Source organism: Vipera ursinii (genome assembly GCF_947247035.1).
Source record: "Vipera ursinii genome assembly, chromosome: 3".
NCBI classification, from domain to species: domain Eukaryota; kingdom Metazoa; phylum Chordata; class Lepidosauria; order Squamata; family Viperidae; genus Vipera; species Vipera ursinii.
In genome coordinates, this window is record NC_139516.1 from 1,649,652 (window position 1) to 1,664,494 (window position 14,843).

At 46.6% G+C, this 14,843-nt stretch overlaps 1 protein-coding gene across 2 annotated transcripts in view; it reads right to left on the reverse strand.

Moving 5' to 3' along the window:
• Positions 1–14,605, reverse strand: part of LOC310639357 (kunitz-type serine protease inhibitor 4-like) — a 108,219-nt gene extending 93,614 nt beyond the window's left edge. The window contains exons 1-4 of one of the 2 annotated variants that reach the window (XM_083361022.1): positions 14,297–14,605; positions 13,242–13,403; positions 11,262–11,402; positions 9,759–9,809 (exon numbers count right to left, since the gene is read on the reverse strand). In XM_083361022.1, the coding sequence (XP_083217148.1) occupies positions 11,263–11,402; positions 13,242–13,403; positions 14,297–14,381 (387 nt within the window). In that variant the 5' untranslated portion in view covers positions 14,382–14,605 and the 3' untranslated portion in view covers positions 9,759–9,809; position 11,262. Of the gene's footprint in view, positions 1–9,758; positions 9,810–11,261; positions 11,403–13,241; positions 13,404–14,296 lie in introns of those variants that run through there. The other variant, XR_014492278.1, reaches the window with a different exon arrangement.
• Positions 14,606–14,843: the final 238 nt, after the last annotated feature.

Here is a 14,843-nt window from a genome sequence, read left to right on the forward strand (position 1 = left end):
TGCTGCAACCACCCAGCAGCAGGGGGGGGGGGAAATAAAAACCAAATACCCCCCACTCCACCCCCACTGCCAATCCTCAACAGAAATGCTCACAACAATGAAAACCTCGGACAGGAGGAAGAGCCTTGGTGGAGCAGTGGGCTAATGCCTGCTTAAGTAACACCAGCTGCCTGCAATTAGTGCAGGTTCGAGTCCCACCAGGCTCAAGGTTGACTCAGCCTTCCATCCTTCCCAGGTAGGTAAAATGAGGACCCAGATTGTTGGGGGCAATAAGCTGACTTTGTAATAATGCCGCTTGGGGTGTGTGTGTATGAAAGCCCTAACAAGCAGGCATATACATAGAATGAAGGCTACTGCTAAGCTTGTAAGCCGCCCTGAGTCTTCTGAGAAGGACGGGATATAAATGGAATTTAAAAAAAAAAAGAGCACCGCTGGGTGGGCAGGCGGGTGTCTTGCTCGGCTGTGGCTTTGGGGCACTTTTTTCAGTGCCATTGTAACTTCGAGCAGTCACTAAGCGAACTGTTGTAAGTCGAGGACTACCTGTAGTTCATCACTTTTTTACTTTTTTTTTTTTTGGTCATCAGGTTTTTGACTCCTTGCTAGGCGACTGGTGGTGCTCGGATGTGGCCCTATCCTGAAAGTGGTAGAACGGGTGAAAAGGTTGAACAGCCCTGCTGTAGAGGTTAGGGCCACCTAGAGGTCACCTCTCATAATGAGAACCTTGATCTGCAGGTCTGAAGAGAAGCCCAATCCTACCACTTGAGGCTATGCTCAGCCACGTCTTCTTGCAGAGAAGCAGCCCAAAGTTGGGGTGTGTGTGTGTACCTTTGCCCTCAGAGTCCCCTGAGTCTGCTTACAACGCAGCCCTTGTGGAAGTTTGAAGGTGGTTCCACAACCAATTGCGCCCTGATTCAGATGAGTCTGAGGGCGACGAAAAATCCTCCAAGTGGCCTCAAGAGCTCTCAGGGGGAATACTAATGACGGGATGACTGCAAAGCAATACAGCCCTTCCATTTCTCCTCTCTCCCCTGCCATCACAACTGGTAAAGCTTCTTGGATGAGAAGTGAAATCTTTTGGTCTTTTGTTCTTCTTCCACAAGGGGAAAAAAACCCAGCCCAGTTGCCTTTTTTAAGAAAGCACCTTTCAAATATTGATTTATATAGTCATACATCCTTCTGTCATGAGAAAAGTTTAAGCATGCAATGTGCAAGTACACCTTTTTGCAAATGAAAACCGCAAAGTGAATCACAAAGCAGACGCCAAAAAAAAGAGAGAGAAACCTACAGGAACACGGTGACCCTTGATTATCCTTCCAGTGTCCGTGCCCAGAAAAGAATCAGATCTTTGAGGCTTTCCGAAAGGAGAGCATGGCCAGGCTGGAAGGTCTTCTCAGATCCTACACAATGACCATCCCTGTTTGAAAGAATCCTGAGTTTGTCCCTGGGATCTGACCTTATGGGATGGGTGGAGACAACATGGCCCTGCAAATAACCTGCCCACATTCCATGCAAGGATTTACAGGTGGCAATCGGGACCCTGAATTCCCCCCCGGGAACAACTGAGTGTTGGTATAGCTTTCAGAACAAAAGTGTAATGTGCTTCTGCCCACCTAGCAGTTCGAAAGCACGTAAAAAATGCAAGTAGAAAAATAGGGACCACTCCGGTGGGAAGGTAACAGCGTTCCGTGCGCCTTTGGCGTCTAGTCATGCCGGCCACATGACCACGGAGACGTCCTCGGACAAGCGCTGGCTCTTCGGCTTTGAAACGGAGATGAGCACCGGCCCCTAGAGTTGGAAACGACTAGCACGCATGTGCGGGGGAACCTTTACCTTTACCTTATAATTACCTGCAGAACTGTCTGTGGAGATTCTCAGTCATCCAGGACATGGTGGTCTCAAAGGGGCTTCTTTTCAAGACTTCCTTGTTTTTCTTTGAAGACGTTTTCGCTTCTCACCCAAGAAGCTTCTTCAGCTCTGACTGGTCATTCATACACAAGACTGGCAGCTTGCCAGGAGGCTATCCGTTCCCCCATTTCCAACCTGACAGCTGGGAATGCTAATGACCATTTGAATGGGAGGAATATAAATCCTTCCATCCTCCACCAACCGGTCAGAGCTGAAGAAGCTTCTGGGATGAGAAGCGAAACGTCTTCAAAGAAAAACAAGGAAGTCCAGTTGCCTCCTGAAAAAGCACCTTTGAGATAATCTGCACCACTGCATTCTGTACCGATTGAAGCTTCCAGATGTTCTTCAAGGCCAGCCCCATGTTCAGCACATTGCAGACGTGAGGGATTTATTTGTTTGCTTGTACATGTATGTCATACATGCTGGCAGCCAGACTACTCTGTACATGTCAGGGAGTTGACCAACCAGGGGGGACCCATGTTCAGAACCTCCTGACCCAGCCAGGGGTGCAAATGATGCACAACAAAAAACTGTGAACATGACAGTGTGGCCATGGCTGCCACCTTCCCTTTGAACAGACGCCAGGGGACCAGGAGGACCCAGCCCCAAATTGTGCACCAGTTGTGTTTGGAGAACTGTAACCCCATCCAGAACTAAGTGTTCTGTTCCAGCCTACAACCGGCCCTGCAGAAATGTCAGGGACAACCTCTTTGTTATATTCAATAGGCTGGAATTAAGCCAACCAAATTTATTTGCAAAAACTAAACGAAACAGTTCAAAACAGAGTAAAACAAAATACAGACTGAGACTATATCAGAAGCTCTGCAAATGGTTGCCTTCAGCAACCAGCACCTCCCACACATTCCCCTTTTAAACAACAGTCACAGGGCGTGGCTTCTCTTTGCCTCCTCCCGAGGTGCCTCATTGCTTTTCTTTGTTCACTTCTGCTTGTCTGCCTCCTGCTTTGAGCGTCCTTGAACAAAGCCAGCTGTGGATCATCTTTGTCCAATCTTTCAGGCTCACACAGCTGGGTCTGAGGAGGAACAAGATGGGAGGGGCCTGGCTGAGAGCTCTGCAATGCATCTGCAACCAAAGGCTCTCCAAACCCCTCCTCCTCAGAATTGTCCGATTCAGCTGCTGAAACCACCGGCTGACGCTGAATCACAACACTAAGCGTGGAAGATCACCCGATGCGGATTTCACGTCAGCACCTTGAAGTTCATGTGATCCAATTCTCCCTACAGGTTCCCAGTTTGAAAAACCTGGACCTTCCTAGCACAGACCCTCTTCTGCAGCCTGATGGGGCCTCCACAAGACGTGGTGAAAGGAAGTTCCCCGGGATCAGCAAAGCAGCCAAATATAAATATAAGAGGGATCCGTGGCTTGAATTCCAGTGTCCAAGGAAGATGCTAACTTAGTGCAGCTTTTAAGTTTTTCTCTGGTCCTCCCATTTATCCTCGTCCTTCCTAGATTGGGGTTGGTTGATCACCAACCACCATCAATATGAAGTTGTCCCGGCAGTGTCACAACAACACAAGGATATGGAAGAAAACACAGATTTTGGGGGAATTTTATGCCGTGGAGAGGGAGAGGTTTGGAGAGGCTGGGTTCCAGGATCCCCCCTCATGGCCGAAGTGGGAGGTGGGATCCGAGATGGTTTCATGACCACAAACGGGGACCCAGCCAACCCAGTCATGGCCAATCTGGTTTCGTTTGGCCAGCCTGAAGTTGAAGTTAGGTGCCGGAAACACTCCTGACATCCCACAGGGGAAAGGCCCTAATCAGGGTGTGTTTCTGCCCGTTCCAACAGGACAACCGCAGGCTGCATGGGAAGGCAGGTCGCTGATGGATCCAAGCAGAGCCCCTGCCAGGCATCCGGTTCCAGCAACCAGATCCTTGGCCCAGGAGGGAGTAGGGTCCAAGGAACAGTGCTCTCCACCCGCAGTTGACACTCTACAAGGCCCAAGATGGCCCTTGGGGTCATGGGCCCAGGCGATGGCCTGGGGTCCAACACCATTAAAAGTGACGTTCGATGGGAACCCGGACCATTTGGCAATGTTCCTAAGCCAGGTTATTAGCCATTTGGATCAATATGCCCACTTTTATCTGTCCCAGTGGGCGATGGTGGTGGCGGTAACTGTAGGGTTGCAAGGCGAAGCCATGGAATGGGCAGTGGATTTATACAGTGACCATGCCAGGGAGTTAGCCGATGCTGGCCTGTTTCTGGAGACTCTGCGATCCCGTTTTGAGGATGTATCATGAGTCCAGCAGGCAGAGGGGGAATTGCTGGCACTGAAGCAGTGAGGCCAGTCCGCGGCTAATTCTGTATGTGAGTTCTGGCAGGTGGCCAGCAGGCTACGGTCATGGCTGGAACACCTGCTGGTTCACCAATTCCAGGCAGGTTTGAACCAAGACCTGTGCAAGACATGTGTCTACCGAGGCAAGTCAGTTACAAGACTGGTTTTGTGTGGTAGTGGACCTGGATGCAGGCCTGCAGGAATTCCAGCCAAAGGGGGATGGCCCATTGGTGCCACACAGGGCCATGGAGAAACCAAGGGACAAAAGGCAGAGGACCCAGGGACCTGGTCCAGGTTCCTCTGCAGGTACTCCTCAGCCGTCATTTAGATGCTTCCGCTGCAACCAGCCAAGACATCGGGTGGCGAAGTGTCTGGTCCCTGTTCCACAGCGGAATCTAGGGACCCCTGGGAGAGCTGGAGCCACACCCAAAATGATCCCAGAGAAGTCGAGGGTGGCACACTAGAGTGTCCCACCCCTCGAGGGGGGTCCTGGAGGAGGAGGAGGAGGCAAGAGCCACCACAAAATATCAGCTGGTAGCTTACAAGAGCGAGGATGAGCCAGCGGAGGATCCGATGGTAAGTGAACCCATACGACCGCTTGTCATCCCCATTGTTTTGACAGGTCTGCCAACAGATCACCGAGGGGAGTACAGGGCCCTACTTGATTCCGTCTGCACCCGTTGCCTGATCATAAAGGCCGTTGTGACTGAGTTGGGATCAGAGTGAAGCAGATGGCCAGCCCAGTATGGTTTGAGCAAGTGGATGGCTCCCTTCTGGGGAGGGGGGCTCCAGATACCCTCATAACGGAGCCAGTTCAGCTGGAGATGGGGGCCCATTGGGAGGTCCTCTGGTTTATAGTGGTCTCCTCCATGACAGAGGCCATTATCTTGGGATTAGCATGGCTGGACAAGTGGGGCCCTACAATCTGGTAGGAAGGGGGATACCGAAAGTTGTGGATTGGTGTTGACCCTCAACCACCTGCTCATGAACAAGCAAAAAAGGGTGGAGTGAGAAACAGGGAGGCAGCAGTAGGGCAGGGAAGTGTGAGGGGGCAAGCCCCCTTCCCGGTGGTGTCCGTCGACCTTGCTGAGGTGTTCAGCAAGCATGAGTGTGATGTGCTACCTCCACACCGGCCAACCAACTGTGCAATTGACATTCTGCTTGGTGCCAAACTGCCAAAACCCCAGATGTACGCAATGACGCCCAAAGAGATGGAGGAGCTGCGTCAATGCATTGACAAGAACAAGGCAAGGGGTTTCATCCAGCTGGCACAGTCACGGATTGCAGCTCCGATGCTCTTTAAGGAGAACAAGGATGGATCCCTGCACTTGTGTGTGGATTTCTGCAGCATCAACAGGGTTTCCGTTGAGAATATGTACCCCCTACCGCTAATAAGGATCTATTGGCTCATTTGGCGAAGGGTAAGGTGTTCACTAAACTTGACCTCCGGGAAGCGTATTACAGGGTCCTAATCAAACGGGGGGATGAGTGGAAGATGGCATTCAATTGCCCACTAGGAAGTTACCAGTTCAGGGTGATGCCATTCGGCTTGCAGGGAGCCCCTGCGGTGTTCATGCAACTCATCAGTGAGGTGTTGCATGAGCACTTATACCGTGGGTTGCTCATGTATTTGGATGATATATTGATCTATACCTCCAACGTGATGGAACACGTCCAACTGGTAAGACAGGTGCTAGAAAAACTACTGAGGGCACACCTGTGTGTAAAGCTGTATCCCTTTGTTTGTGTGGAGGGAAGAGAAGATGTTCAAACATGGAGGAAGCCTACATGGGCCTTTGTGGGAAGGAGGGGATGGGCTTATGGTGGCCAGCTGAGAAAGGGGTGCATATAAAGAAGCTGGGAGAGGGCTTGTGGCCAGATCCTTCTTCTTCCTCCAATGGGGACTTCTCCTGAAGTTGTCCTGAAGAACAAGACTCCTGTGGAGCTCTGGTAGATTTAAGCCAGGGGTGTCAAACTGCCGGCTCGTGGGCCAGATCCATCATGCTGAAACCGCACCCACCTCATTGCTGACAATGGGGGGAAAGTCACAATATGTCGCAACCCATCACGTGACATTGCGAGTTTGACACCTATGATTTAAATCCTTGTGGGGATCTAAAGAAAGATATCAGTCAGTCTGAGCAGCAGAGAGTTTTATGTCTGCCAGGAAGGACAACTTGCTTTCAAAGTCCTTTTGAAGGAGAGACTTTTAGAAAAGTTCAGCCAGGTGGAAAGTGATGTTCTTCAACTCATTAAGCAATGAGCCTCTGGTTCAACTTACAAAAGTGAACCTGAAAAGACACCTAATTGGGGCTTTCGGCTTGCGATCGCAGCGCCGGCAGATGTGCGAGGCGATCGCTCACTCCACCATCCAGTTTTCTCCCACCGGGGGACCCTGAAAAGTGTCAGAAGTCACCCTAGAGAGGCAACAAGCATGAAGAGGACCTCCAACTGATTGCAGAAGGGCAGTAGCCCTTCCGTTTGATCCGGGGCAGCTCTTCAAACTGACGGGGGAAAGATGGGCCATTAATATGGCCCATCACTAAGCCGCTATCAGCCGAGGCCAAAATCACCATCAAGCACATCGAAAGCACCACAGAGAAATTGGGTGAGATCCTACCTTCTTTGTATCCCAAGTATTTTCCTGTAAAAGCTTCTTGAAACTTCTTCCCCCTTTGAGGAGAGAGGGAAGGGAATGTTTTCTTCCCACCCTCTAAAATGGTGGTGTTTGATTACCTAGGGGAAATAAAGCCCCGAAAAGAACAACTAAGCAACTGGATTTGCATCTTCTTGATATTTGGGGACCCAAAAAGTTGTTACCCTATCTACTTGTGAAAAAGTTGAAAAAGAATTTAAATTGGATAAAGGCCTAGGTTGGATTTTGAAAAAGACTTTAAATGCTATCAGGGACATCTTGTGGCGAAGCTTGGTACAGCAAATGAATATTCCTGACTAAGAGACCTGCTTACACCCTAGACCTGTCCTTGGTATTACCTAAAAGAGATAAAAAGCTGAGAGAACAGCTGGGTGGTAAAATTGCCTTTTAAGAACTGTGGAGGTGAACACTTACTGACTCTTGCTTAAAAATAGCCTAAACTAAAGGATCATCTATAACCATCCTAGAAATGGAGGATTACCAGCAACAAATTATGGCTAATTACAAACTTATACTTGAAAAAATTCTTGAAGCTACTGAGATACTTAAATCCAGATTGAAAGACAAAGGTGCCAGCCTAAAGGTGCCGCTTGGGGGGGGGAAAGCCCTAATAAGCAGGCATATACATAGAATGAAGGCTATTGCTAAGCACATTTGATTTGTGCTTAGATTGTAAGCCACCCCGAGTCTTCGGAGAAGGGTGGGATATAAATGGGATTAAAATAAAAAAATAAAAACTAAAAATAAATTTACAAAATGAAACCTTGACTCCCACCAAAGAACTTACAATTCAAAGAACAACAGAAGTGGAAGAAATTAATACCAAGACGGATAATTTTAAAGAACAAGTACAATCTACTGAGAATTTTGACAACCAAACTCTGATCGCAACTAAAGAACTTATAACCCAAAAAGCAATAGAAGCAGAAGAAAGTAACACCAAGAGGGAGGGTGTTAAAGATCAACAAGTACAGCATGCTGAAAACCTAGACAACCAAAACATTGGACATGACATTTTACTTAAACCAGAAGAAACTTGAGGAAGAAGAAGACCAGATTGAATTAAAGATAAATATAGTAGAGCAAATATGGAGATTTGAGCCACCAGGGCAGCAATTTAATGATTATAAATGGGCCAGTTCCTTTGGAAAATTGATAACTAGATGGTCTCCTTTGATTCAAATAACATGTACAAGAATGAAGAGAGATCTATCTGATGATTTAAAGGCACTGGTATGGAAGCCTAGGGACGCGGTGGCTCAGTGGGTTAGGACGCTGAGCTTGTCGATCAGAAGGTCGAATCCCGAGTGCCGCATAGCAGAGTGAGCGCCTGTTACTCATCCCAGCTCCTGCCAACCTAGCAGTTCGAAAGCACATAAAAGATGCAAGGAGAAAAATAGGGACCGCTCCGGTGGGAAGGTAACAGCATTCCATGCACCTTTGGCGTCTAGTCATGCCGGCCACATGACCACGGAGACGTCCTCGGACAAGCACTGGCTCTTTGGCTTTGAAACGGAGATGAGCACCGGCCCCTAGAGTTGGAAATGACTAGCACGCATGTGCGGGGGAACCTTTACCTTTACCTTTATGGAAGCCTGCTTGGCAAAAAAAAAAGAAAGGTAGAGTTAGATCTAAAAAAATGGGATCCTTTGATTTATGACAGAAGATCCTAAAGTCTCAACTAATGGACTAAAGGGAGATTTTGACATGAAGGGAAATATGAATATAAATTTAAATATTGTGGAAAATGATAAAAAATAAGGGATTAACTGGCATAATATTTAGGATTTAGATTTATAAGGGAAATGAAAATTAACTATTAGGAAATAGCTTTGAATTATTGTTTAGCCCAGATAATATAGAAGATGGACTTGAGACAATAAAGGACACTTTATTAGTAAGTGGTGAGGTACTAGGATGAGAAATAGAAAATGTTTATGAAATAAAATAAGAATGTATTTAAGTAAGTAATATGTGTATTTTAGATATGAAATAAAGGAAATTTGGGTTAACAAAAATTTAAATATTATGGATATTAAAGCTTAAATTGGAATACTATAATTAAAAATTAGGTAAAACTTAAAAACAGGACATGGATATGTATAAGCAAAAATATATTGATAAATGTTTTAATTGAGTGTGTTATACTAGCTTAAATATGATTTGCTAGCTTAAATATGATATAGCAAATGTTAAGGGAAATAGAGAAGGAATTTTTGATGATGTAAGCTGAGATATGTACTAAAGATTTTGTTATTGAAATATTGACTGCCCAATCACCACACTGCTTTCCAAATACTTACATGTAAAACTGGAAAACCAACAAAATTTGTTGTTTTTTTTTTTAAAAAAGACACCCAACTGAAAGAAATATGACCCAGGTGGGTAATGTCATATGTCTTCATGTTGTGCCTTCTCATGCCTGCTTAATGTCAGCTTTTGTCCACACAGTTTTGGCCTATGGCTTCATGATCTAACATGCTTCACCATCACTGAAGGTTTCAAGATCTGCCTGGTTTTGCTTTGCCACTTCAGGATGCTGGTTCATGTGCCCCTCCCCCTCTTTGTTTGGATGGTCTTTCGTGGTCATTTAACCTTGGATTTCAGGAAGCACCAGACAGCAGACTTCCACACATACGTGATGCCTGCCTGGTGTTTTACAAGTATTGGCCAAGTCTTCTGAAGGCACCTGGTCTACGTGGGTTTGGTGTACTTTCTTTAACATGGGGAGGACATGGGTCAAGGGAGGGAGGGAAAAATCACAAAGGGGCAGAAGAAGACACTTGAGACTGACAGGGAAGCCAGGACCAATGCTTTATTATGGAAAAGAAGGAATAAATCCAGGGTGGGTTTTAGGAGAGGGTCTCCAGGATGACCCAGGATAGAAGAAGTCTCTTTGGGTGATATTGGTGCACTGGGCATAATTTGGGTGGGTCTCCTCTTTGCTGATCCTGTAAAAACAAAGATTCAGATATGGGGTTTCTGCCCATAATGGCTTCTGGTGCTGCTTAGGATTTGACCATCTCTAATCGTACAGCCATGGAGACCCAAACCTGAAATCTGGAGGGATGTCCTGATTGGGAAAGGAAGCAATGGGACAACCTCCTCCTTGGAGTTATGAGGGTCCATCACTGAAGGTTTCTCCATGATGCTGTGAGGATTTCTACACTGGAAGCAGGGTGGACTAGAAGACATCCAATGCTTTTCCCTCCAATCTTCTCTTTCTGGGAGATCTCAAGGCCAACTGCTTGGACATGTTCATATGAGCTTTCTAACTCATACAGGGAGCGTTTTTTACAGCCAGAAATGTGAACTCTTTCCTTGTTTACATCTGCTCTACTTTTGATGGACAAGAGTAGAGCCTCCAGGCACAGCAGCCTGGACAATCTCAAAGAGACCTACATGTGCCTAGACCAAATCTAAGTATAGGAAACATCACACTGTTGTTCCTTCGTTCTAAGCAAACTGCACAAGTGACAGAAGCTACAAAATACAAAATAATAGAGTTGGAAAGGGTCAGGTGTGAGTCATCAGAGAGAGGCTGGTGATGGGTCTTGTCAGGAGGAGGTTACATCCTGATGTGATGGGGAGGTTACATCCTGGTGTAATCTCCCCATTACAAGACCCATCACCAGCCTCTCTCTGATGACTCATCACAAGAACCTCACTTGACACACCCACACCTGAAGCCCTTATCATTAGAACAGCACCGCCACTGAAGATGTTACCTAGCCTGCTAATGAAACATTTGGAAACCAACCCACAAGTTCAGAGTATAACCCTTCGCCCTCATTGGGTTGACTTGTTTGATGGCTGCTCATATTTAAATGATTGTCCACTCTGGACTCCTAGATCCCTCTCACTGTTACTGCTGTTGTGCCAGGTGCCACCTATTCTATATCTGTGTATTTGGTTGTTGTTGTTTTACTAAGTGTGTGTCCTTACTATTCCTCACCCTTGAATTGCAATTTATTGGATAGGACTCAGTGCTCAAGTGTGTGGAGATCCTCCTGGATCTTGAGCCTATCTTCTGGAGTGTTGACTATTCCTGCCAGCTTGGTGTTGTCTGCAGATTTGATGAGTTCCCCATCTATTCCCTCATCTAAATCATTGATGAAGATTTTGATGAGCACTGGGCCTAAGAGAGAATCCCCACTGCATAGTTCTTTCCATGTAGATGTCATATCATTGAGTTCTAGGAGACACCAAAAAGCTGTTCCTTTGGTCTAAGTCAGGGGTCTTCAAACTTGGCCCCTTTATGACTTGTGGACTTCAACTCCCAGAATTCCTCAGCCAGGCACACTGGCTGAGGAATTCTGGGAGTTGAGGTCCACAAGTCATAAAAGGGCCAAGTTTGAAGACCCCTGGTCTAAGTAAATTAAGTGACAACATACAGGAGTTACCTTAGATAGGATTCATACACGTAACCAGGCAGGCATAATTGCAGCATTTCTTCTTCCCAGGACACTTCCAGTCACTTCCACATTTCACGAGACAAATACTGCTAATGTCTGGATCAGCTTTGGGACACACCCCAGGCTTTTCTGCAAAATAGAAGATCCTGAGGCTAAGTGCCAGATTTACCAGGTAGACCAACCAGGAAACACAACCAGATAAGCTAATTCTGATTTATTGTAAAGCTACATTAACAAAATCCTGCAGGTTTGAAAAGACGAATCTGTCACTGTCTCTTTTGCAGCCTAAGGAACTAGAGAAGGTCTCTTCCAAGCCTCCTTATCCATCCATTGTGAATAATAATAATAATAATAATAATAATAATAATAATAATAATAAGAAGAAGAAGAAGAAGAAGAAGAAGAAGAAGAAGAAGAAGAAGAAGAAGAAGTTGGAAGGGACCTTGGATCTAGTCCAACCCCCAGCTAAGGCAGGAAACCCTATAACATTTCAGACCCCCCCCCTCTCCTTTGGGGCAGCCCCTGAGATATTGGAAGACTGCTATCGTGTCCCCCCTCGTCCCTCTCTTCCTTAAACTAGACATACCCAATTCCAGCAACTGTTCCCTATATGTTTTAGCCTCCAGTCCCCTAATTCAGGCTACGCAGTCTCTTAATTGACCTTTTCTTGACAGCATCTTTGCCCGGTCTCCCAAAGTCTTTTCAACATATGATTAAATTGAGTTATTCTTGTGGAACTGGAATCCCAGAGCAAACAAAATCCCATATCTGGTCCTTTCAGCAGCCAAAGCTTCTCCATGCATCTAGGATGAGAGAGGCTGGCTGGAACAGGATGCTACCTCCCACCTCTTTCCCCCAAAAGACAGGGAATTCCTCCTTAATTCCAGGTTGTTTCTCTCCTTGATTACTTTCAGGCAATGGATGGAAACTAATCAAGGAGAAAAGCAACCTGGAACTAAGGAGACATTTCCTGACAGTGAAGACAATTAATCAGTGGAACTGCTTGCCACCAGAAGGTGTGGGTGCTCCATCACTGGAGTCTTTTAAGAAGAGACTGGACAACCATTTGTCTAAAATGGTATAGGGTCTCCTGCTTGAGCAGGGGGCTGGACTAGAACAGAGTTTCCCTTCTGGCTTTGCGGTCTAGCGGGGAGGGGGGAAGGGATGGTTCCATGCAAATGGCTAGCAAGCACACGCATGCACACACACAGCTTCAATTGCATGAGCAGCATGCATGCACGCCTGCTGCTCACTTAAATGGAGTGCACACATACCTGTGCCCGCAGCTCACACAAGAGAGGATGCACATGTGCACACCAGCCATTTCCACAGCCTGGTTGCGAACCCCTCATGGCCCACGAGCAGGCTGCGGCCCCCAGATTGGGGACCTCTAAACTAGAAGACCTCCAGGGTCCCACCCAACTCCGTTGTTCTGTTAAAGCACATTAATCGAGAGCTTCAAGCCAGCATCCAAATAAGCAGAGACAAACAATCAAGCGGAAAATAGGACCCTCGTTATGGAACTACGAGGAGAAAAGCCACACTCGCATCAAGGCCGGCAAGGGAGGCTACTGCACATACACAGAGAGCAACCCACACACTCAGTTGCCCTGTTCGTGTCACCCAGTTGGGTAAGGAAACATCTGCAAGAAAAGAACCAAATGCGGAGAGCACCCAGGACGCCACGGTCCTCCTCTTCCTCCTCCTGCTCCTCCCACAGCCCCCCCCTTCCAGAACTGATGATGTTCCCTAGTTGGGTCATCAAACAGTCTGCAAAAAACCCACCAAACTCAGAGAGCATCAGAAATTCCACAGTTTAACCCGGGTGACAAATATTCCCTCCTACTGGATCAATCCTAGCCTGTTGTGAGAACCGGGATATTACACTAAGCCACCCCAGGCTGAATTTCAGGAGACAGCAGGTCTTTTGTGACGAAGAGGCCAGTCCGTACTGCCTTCCCTACTTACCAACACAGGTGTAGTGACACAGATCTTTGGTCCTAAAATTGTTGGCATTCCCACCGCATCCACCATAAGTAAACTTTTGACACTCATTGGAAGTCGGGTTGTAGTAGAACCGAGGCATTATGGCTTCACATCGTCCGGTTTCAGCAGGAAGATAACAAAACCCTGCAGGAAATGGAAAGAGATCTCTGTGTGTGTTTGTGTGTTATTTCATTAACTAGCACAAATGTCTTTAAGGCATTTCCCCAACCTGGTGTCCTCCTAGCATGCTTAGATTGCAAAGAGTCGAGAGCCTTCTTTCTTTCTTTCTTTCTTTCTTTCTTTCTTTCTTTCTTTCTTTCTTTCTTTCTTTCTTTCTTTCTTTCTTTCTTCCTTCCTTCCTTCCTTCCTTCCTTCCTTCCTTCCTTCCTTCCTTCCTGTTTTTTTTCAACATCCATCCATCCATCTTCCTTCCTTCCTTCCACCATTCCTTTCTCACTCCTTCCTTTCACCATCCATCCCCTTTCTTTCTTTCTTTCTTTCTTTCTTTCTTTCTTTCTTTCTTCCTTCCTTCCTTCCTTCCTTCCTGTTTTTTTCAACATCCATCCATCCATCTTCCTTCCTTCCTTCCACCCTTCCTTCCTCACTTCTTCCTTTACTATCCTTCCTTCCTTCCTTCCTTCCTTCCTTCCTTCCTTCCTTCCTTCCTTTCTTTCTTTCTCTTTCTTTCTTTCTTTCTTTCTTTCTTTCTTTCTTTCTTTCTTTCTTTCTTTCTTTCTTTCTTTCTTTCTTTCTTTCTTTCTTTCTTTCTTTCTTAGTTTATTCAAACAAAGTTAAAATACAAAATGCCAAAAAATAAAAAGGCAAAAGAATAAAAAAATAACAAAGAAGAAATTAAAAAGAAAAGGTGCGTTTCTCTTTCTTGGGGCCCCCTCCCCCTTCTCTCTCCTGTTCAGCTGACACCCAACCACCATCTCAAGAAGCTGCCCAGAAGTGGCTTCACCAAGCCAGGACTTCCTTTCCTTTCCTGGGGGAAGAACTCTGATCATTTAAGCCCCTCCCTTTCTGAAAGGTCTCACTTGGACGGTCCCGGCCGGAGACGGGGGTCAGCTCTGCCCAGAGGGTGAGGAGTCCCAGCAGGAGAAGAAGTCCTCCAGAAGACATGATGAAGCCGTCTGACCCACACCCGGGCTGCTTGCACTAAATATTCTCTCAAGTGGGAATTTCACATCCAGGAAGCAGGATGGAGTAATAGAGTGAGGATTTCAATTTTCTCTTTCTTTCTTTCGTTGGTTGAACAAGAGGTTGGGAAACCTGAGAGTTGGATTGGCTGGATGTTTGGGAGAAGCTAGGCAGGTCCCTGTTGAGGTCAATGGGTCCTTTGTCTGGTCAAGCAAAACGCGCCTTTCTGGAGTGAAAGCAGCATTGGGAAAGTCCCATCTTTCTGAGTTGGGGGGTCCCCGACTGGGTGTGCATGGGGAGGTGCTCAGCTGGGGAGCTGATGCAACTTCCTTATCAGGGCTGCCCTCCAGATGTGATGCGAGAGGTGAGGACGCTTCTCCTCTTTGCTTGAGATGGACTTTGAGAGCAGAAGGTTTGGTCTTTTAGATAGAATATGATAAAGTA